General features: G+C 38.5%; 1 protein-coding gene across 2 annotated transcripts; it reads left to right on the forward strand.

Moving 5' to 3' along the window:
* The first annotated feature begins 489 nt into the window (after positions 1–489).
* Positions 490–3,869, forward strand: LOC137715964 (uncharacterized). 2 transcript variants are annotated; one of them, XR_011065613.2, is made up of 4 exons: positions 565–746; positions 1,086–2,768; positions 2,908–3,113; positions 3,463–3,869. XR_011065613.2 is itself a non-coding variant. In XM_068455333.2 (3 exons), exons 1-3 carry the CDS (start codon positions 693–695, stop codon positions 2,971–2,973), a joined length of 1,803 nt encoding a protein of 600 aa, XP_068311434.2. In that variant the 5' UTR covers positions 490–692; the 3' UTR covers positions 2,974–3,869. The 2 variants fall into 2 exon arrangements, 1 of the variants encoding a protein (XP_068311434.2); XM_068455333.2 differs by having other exon boundaries at positions 490–746; positions 2,908–3,869.
* Positions 3,870–7,360: the final 3,491 nt, after the last annotated feature.

Genomic DNA, 7,360 nt, shown 5'->3' on the forward strand with positions numbered 1-7,360 from the left:
AAATGATGGATTCTTCTCCATCATAAAATCCTTAAGCTCTACTTGAAACAATATTTTTATGGTTACACCATTCCTTAAAGTAGCATAACCAATTATTAGGTATACTTGTTGAATCGTGAAACGTACCTCAAGTTCAGCAAATTTCTGCCGGAGATAAACAACATGAGGTACAGATAATATACAAGTGAAAGTGAGCTGAAACAAAAAAAATAAAAAAAATGGTTCAAAATTCAAAATTCAGGAGATAATATTGATTTAATAGTTAATATCCATTAATAATCCCTTAAAAAGGGACATATAATTTTGATTATTTAATAGCATTAATATATCCCTTTAAATGGGGCATAAATTCTGACACGTAAAAAATACCTTCGACTAAAAGGATAAAGTAGGAAATCAACGTATAATATTTTTCTTTTAAAAGAAATAAATTAATGATATGTAAATAAAAAATTTTAAAATGCTTAGGTGGCCGTTACTCCATGCGTTTTGATCAAATCTTCAAAAAAAAAAAAAAAAAGTTTAATTTAAAATATGCAGAAAAAGAGTGGGTGGGGCATTCTAATTTCCCGTATATTTATCTCCTGAAATGTCGAATCCTCCAATCCAACTTTTCAACAACCCTTTCTTTATGCTTTCTTTGCAATCGTAATTTTGCTTTTAACAGTTTCGATTGTTGCAGATAAACCCAGATGGGCAAGTCCTCTTCTTCTCGTACCAAGAAACGCTCCAAGGCTTCCTCCCAGGTTGTCTTTCTCTCTCTCCCTCTCTTCACAGTTGTTGTCGTGGTTTAGGTTCCTCGTTTTTTTTTGTTTAACTACATGGGCTTTCCTTCCCTGCTGAAAAGATTTTTTTTTTTTTTTTTTTGGTTTTGTTTTTCTGATTTAGGTTTTGGAATCGAAAAAAAATCGAAAACTTTAGACAGCATTATAAGTAGTTTGCTAAGAGATATGATGTTTTGATTATAACGTTGTACAAATATGAGTATGTCTGAGATTAAGGTTTTGTAATTTGATTCACGATTGCCAATGTTTTATGCTAAATGCCAAAGTTAATGTTTGTGTTCACGTATGTGGCGGTTTTAGGCTCGAACAAGAAAGAAGAGTAAGAGTAAAAGTAGGAAATATAGAAACAAGAAGCTTCGCCGTCGTGACGATTCTTCTTCGTATTCTGGTGAGGATGATTCAAGAAGTTTGGAATCGAATTCCTCTTTTAGTTCAGAGGATGATTCGAGAAGTAGAAGGGCTCGATCGCGCACTCGGAAGGTTGCAAAAGGGAGCAAGAAGAGGGCTCGGAGACGCTCTTATAGCCGTGACAGCAGCGAGGACTCTGCCCGTAGAAAGAAGAGGAAATCGGCGAAGAAGAAGAATGATAAGAAAACTCATTTGAGGAAGAGGCCTTGGAGGAATGCTAGTGTTAGTTCCAGGAGTAGTGCGTCGTTTAGCTGCTCAACTTGTCCTAGTGGGGGAATTAGTGGCGATGACATTGAATCTAAGAGGCATAGGGGCAGACCGGAAAAACGAAACAGAGATGAAAGTGATATTAACATGGTTGATAGGGGGACTAAGAGGGCTAGATATAGGTCATGGAGCTGTTCTTCTCGCAGTCAGCGTAGCGAGAGTGGTGATCGTCAGAGTGAGGAAAAAGTGACATATGAGAACAATACGAGGAGGTTGAGATCCGTAGTTACTGTAACAGAAGAAGACAAGCATGGCAGATGGATGGATACGGATGGGCACAAAGAAGAGATTACATACGATGACGATTACCCTTCTTGTAGAAGTAATGACAGTAATGACGGAGGATGCAAGAGGGAGTTGAATAATTGTTTAGATGTTGCATTTAAGAAGAGAACGGAAGTGGAGAGTGGGAAAGAGGAAGAAGCTTATGTTTCTAATGTTCCAATCATGGATCTCAAAGATATTCGTAGCATTTTGGAAAAAGATTGCGTGGGCCAAGGTGATGGAATTGGGATTACTGGTCCTGTTAATGAAAATAAGAATGAGGTTTCTGGGACAATCAGTAGTCTGCCAGGTGAGGATCTGGAATCAATTTTAAGACAAAAGGCTTTGGAAAATCTAAAAAGATTTAAAGGAAAGCATCAAAGAATTTCAGCTGTAACTACCAATCAGGAAGACAAGACCGCTATTGATTTGAAACAGCCGTCCACTGCAAAGGTTGAATTGGTTCAAATAGAATCCCCCGGGGAGAGTGGTGCTAGAGTGGTTGTAGCAAACTCATCCGAGGAGGATGTTGCTGAAAGGGTTGATGCAAACCAATCAGTAGAAGAGGCCAATGGGCCTCAAGAGAGAGTTTCCATGCTTTCTTCCCAAAACCTTGAAAAGGAACCAGATGGCAATGAAATCTCTGCCGAGCAAGATGTTGCTTGTCCAATAGAGCAAGTGGTTGTCGGTATAAAGGTTAAGACCACTGCTGCCCTTAATAAACCAAACACGACTTCACCAAGATTGAGGGGTCATAAGCTAAAAGTTCACCCCACGCTGAAACAAGAACTTGCTTTACAGGAACCTCCTGAGGAAAGATTGTTGGTGAGTGAGAGTTGTGTAGATAAGGGTGCTTCTGGGACTGCCCAAACTGTACCTCAAAGAAGCAATAGAAACGGTGAAGATACTGATGAGGCTCATGATTCTACTGCTCCCAAACCTTCAGGAGAAAATAGTTCTGATAAACAGCAAGATGAAGCTACAGTTGGCTCACAGTTTGAGCAGAAAACAATGTCGGTGATGCGAGGTAGTGAAATGGTACAGGTGGGTGTTTTGATGTCCCTATGAAGGGCATACGTTTTTTGCATTAGTTTCAGTTTAGTAATCTCTTTTTAGACCATACAAGAGTTTGATAGTCGATTTTCTGCTACTAGCTTTAATGATGGTTGAATACTTTTGGCAGGTGAGTTATAAGGTTTACATCCCTAAGAAAGCTCCTGCTCTGGCGAGGAGGCAACTCAAGCGGTGATATCTCATCCATCGTTCTGGTACGCACTGTTTGCTCTTGATTAAAGCTTCGCATAAAGGGGTGGTATTTTCTTGGCCTTTCAAAGCAGCCATTTTCCTCCCAGAACAATTTTGAAATTCGCGGTTTAGCAGTCGTTTTAGGTATTTATATCATCTGACATATACTTGTTGGCTGAATGACATTGATATACTTGTATTTTCAAGTTTCAACGTTATCTTTTGTTTTCTTTTTCTTATTTTTGTAAGCTACTCACAAATATGAAATGAATAAAAATGAAAGATGTGTTAAGAAGAATCTGGCTAGGGTACCGTCCCTCAAGTTGTAAATCTTTATCAAAATTATTTACGCAATCGGATTGTTGAACCAACTGAACTTGGTTACGAACATTGCTATTACCGTGTTTGGAAAGGAGGTATCTCTCTATGCTGTCCATTGTTGCTCGGCCAAGAGACCCGAAAACCCCGAAGAACATCTGACCTACTTTCTCAGGTGATAAAAGTCTCTTCAAGGAAAGAAGCTGCCCAAAAACCCCGAAGAAGCTGCACACAAGTTGTCATGGATGATTGCTACTTTTTCCCGAAGGGCTTTCGCAATTGTTTGAGTCAGTCCTATAGGACTATAGGACGACACATAAGTTGATGCGGGAGGCAGACCGTGAAGAAAACAATTTGAAGACCACTAGTAGGCATTGGAATAATAAGGTTGTGTATTTTAATGACATAGGAACTTGTTAGGTCATTTTGAGAGAGTTTCTTGGGAAGTTGTAGTATATTTATGTTCCTTTATCTTGAGTTCCTTTAAATATTGATGTATCAAAAGCTTTTGGGGCGAGACTTGAATGAATTAAAATTGTATTTGCCTTGTGCATTTGAAGAGAGTGATTTCTCCTTCTAAAATCAAGCATTTGACTTGGTCGTGTGAGCGAATCCACGATTAGCGACATGAGCGAGTTCCGTTGCCCCTGGTTGAGCGAATCTCAGGTTATCTATTCCCCTCTCCTCAATACCCTTGGTTCTATCCTGCATCAAGTGGTATCAGAGTAGGTTTTCCACTATGCTAGAAGATCATGGTTGATATTTTTCATCCGTTTGAACATCAAATGGTTAAAGAGATTAGCTTGGTTGATTAGAATTCTCCACCAGTTTATGACAAGTATGTTGACAACAACATGGAAGAGATTAAGAGGATGCATCAACATCTCACCAATCAAATTTCTTGCATCGAAAATCGATGACGAGGCGTTGTGGTTTCCGAAGGGAAGGGAGGCATTTGTTTGCAATGTGTTGACCTTTTTCATGATTACGCTCCATGGTTTGAGTCAATTGAAGAAGGTCAGCAGTTTACAATGAATTGGCACAAGATACGGTTAGTTTGAATTATCTTAGTTCAAATTATGGGTGTGAAAATATTGAGGCTTCGTCTTTAATTCATTTGAGTATGCCCCCCTTATTTGATTGTTGCTTGAGTAATTGTGAAATTTGTGATGGTTTTAGATTGAGTAATAACAAAAGTTTTGGTGGGGAGAAGAAGGGTTTTCATCTCACAAATCTTTGAAGGAAGTCGGTGATGTTGCTAAAGTGGGAGATATTAAATTTCAAGATATTGTTGATATGAAAGAAGATGTTATTTATGAATACAATGATTTTATTGGTTTTGATATTTTTAATTGAAAGGTTTCTCAAGTTTTGGTTGATTTAGTCAATCAAATGAAAATTGATATTAGTTGGATTACAAGATTTGTCATGGAGCATGAATTTACTATTTCAAGAATAAGGAAATATTCCAAGTATTTATTCGTGTGGAAAGGCAAAAATCAATTTCAAGATTACAACGGAGTCAATGAAGATTTAAACCCGAGGATGAGTCATTTCCAAAGGGGACGAAAATTAGTCCCAATTTTTAATATCTCTGATCTTTATTTGTTCCATGATGAGCCTAAGTTAGTTCCCACAACCTCAAGTCCTGAAGCTACTAATATCCCTCATGCATCAAGGAAGATTAAATGAAACTCGAGGACAAGTTTTTTTTAAGAAGAGGAGAATGATGCATGATGCAGACCTTGAAGAAAACAATTTGAAAACCACTAGTATGCATTGGAATAATAAGGCTATGTATTTTAATGACATAGGAACTTGTTAGGTCATTTTTAGAGAGTTTCTTAGGAAGTTGTAGTATATTTATATTCCTTTATCTTGAGCTCCTTTAAATATTGATGTATCAAAAGCTTTTGGAGCGAGACTTGAATGAATTAAAATTGTATTTGCCTTGTGCATTTGAAGAGAGTGATTTCTCCTTCTAAAATCAAGCATTTGGCTTGGTCGTGTGAGCGAATACATGATTAGCGACGTGAGCGAGCTCCGTTGCCCCTGGTTGATCGATTTATGTAAAAAACCTAGGAAAAGCGATGAAACAAAATGTTGTTCAACTGACATGAGATCACATATCCTAGCAACAGGACAACATAGCAATAGATGTACCGCACCACCCCTTTCCTCTACTCATAGAACACTAAACCAAAGCAATGATACTCCTCTTAGGAGAATTCTCAATTTAAGGTAGCCACTGATATTGGTTTCTGTAGAATAGAGTGCAGACACTCCTTTTTTCCAAATGGCAGCGACAACTAAAAAAGTGCAATCATGTAGGGTCGGCTATGTGAAACTGAAATGGGGGAATGTGATGTGAGGCCGTGAGTGAGGTGAAAGGGTGAGGTGAGTGAGCCTTAATTGGGATGACATCCATTGCTTTGCAACTTGGTGAAACTAATTTTTCAATTTATTATATCATGACATGTGAGTGTGTGTATATATATATATAATTTATTTATTTATTATTAATAAATGGTTCGGTTTGGTTCCGGCCGGTTCTTGTTCATTCGAAATCGGAACCGGTTTGAACGGTCCGGTTCGGTTTTTTACTCAAAGTTGACTTTTCCGGTCAACACAATTCTTTTTGATATTTTTTATATGGTTCGATTCGGTTTTGTGGTTTGATGGTTTTTATGCCCACCCCTAGTAGGTGGTGGTGGTCATGTTGTACGTAGACGGGACATAATGGAATGAAATGGAATGGAATGAGGGTTCCATGCTATGTTTGGCACGCACAAGACGGAATGAGACAATTATTTTGTTCTGCGTTTGGTACGTACATGGTAGAATAGAACGAAGAATTAAATGACAAACGTACCTATGATTCTCTGTCAACTCCATCGGCGGTGCCGAAACTCTGTACCTCACCATCCCGCAAGTCACTGGATCTTCCCTAGGGGATAAAATGCATGTAGAAGAATAAATAATGTCATTTTTAAACCTAATTATCATAGAATTGAAAATATTCATTAAAAGTTCAGCGTTGTCTTTTATAAAAGCAAAGCAACCTATAATCTGCCTTTAAAAGTTGTTATCTAGAAATTATTACTTTTAAAATAAGCATGATATTATATTTTACCAATTTTTTTTCACATCACATTGAATCAAAGTACATTCCCTAAATCAACCACCAAAGCCAATCACAGTGTGGGTCTTTTTGGTACCGTTTGGTATGTGGGACGGGACGGAACAGAGTGGGAGAAGACGTTCCGTCCCACGTTTGGTACGCCTAAAATGGGTGGAACGTGTTGTTCCACGAAACAAGTTTTGGGTGAATTTTCGTTCCGTTTCACCCCTGGAACAACCCGTTCCACATTCGTGGAACACAAAATTATAACAAACAAAACACTCTCTTTCTTCTTTCCCCCGCTGCAGTCCTCACCATCCATAACTTTCTCCCCCAAACCAAAGCTAGATTACAGCCTTTCAGTTTTGAACAAAGATCTCGAAGTGGGTTTTATCTCCTCTTCCGGTTCCTCAAAATTCTCGGCCTTGGTTTTCGATTTCTTTCGGAGGCTTTGAGGTATGGAGAGGTAGGTTCTTGTTTCTGGGGTTTTGTTGGATTTTGATGTCGGATTCGAGTGAGACTTGGGTTTTTGTTGGGTCGATTGTCGGTGAGTGAAAGGAAGAAGATGATAAGGAGATGGACCTGGTTCTAGAGAGAAGTGGCTACGGCTCTCGCTCGGAGTCTTTGGAGTGGGACACCCTGTTAGAACCCAAAGAACCACAGGAAAACTGAGCAAGGAGAAAATCTGATGCGCACTATTTTCTGGAAAGATTTTCTTATTGAATTCAAAGATAATAATGGCCTTTATAAGGCTTTACAAAATAACGGAATGTAAATGCAACAACCCACAATTTTATAGCACCTAGAATCGTGGTATTTGACTAAGCTTGAAACTGAAAGTGCAACAAACCTGTTCCTTAAAATCAGGCATTTATTAACAGCTACAAAACCAACTACGTGAGTAGCCCTAGAAACAAGGAAACCTAAGCCAACAACTTTAACATCCTCCCTT

This window comes from Pyrus communis, chromosome 3, assembly GCF_041283825.1.
Source record: "Pyrus communis isolate YQ-2024b chromosome 3, ASM4128382v1, whole genome shotgun sequence".
NCBI classification, from domain to species: Eukaryota; Viridiplantae; Streptophyta; class Magnoliopsida; order Rosales; family Rosaceae; genus Pyrus; species Pyrus communis.

Coding starts and splice junctions, on each gene's coding strand:
- LOC137715964 (XM_068455333.2), top strand. CDS start 693: ATGGGCAAGTCCTCTTCTTCTCGTACCAAGAAACGCTCCAAGGCTTCC. Junction 747..1,085: donor GCTCCAAGGCTTCCTCCCAG/GTTGTCTTTCTC, acceptor TGGCGGTTTTAG/GCTCGAACAAGAAAGAAGAG. Junction 2,769..2,907: donor GAGGTAGTGAAATGGTACAG/GTGGGTGTTTTG, acceptor TACTTTTGGCAG/GTGAGTTATAAGGTTTACAT.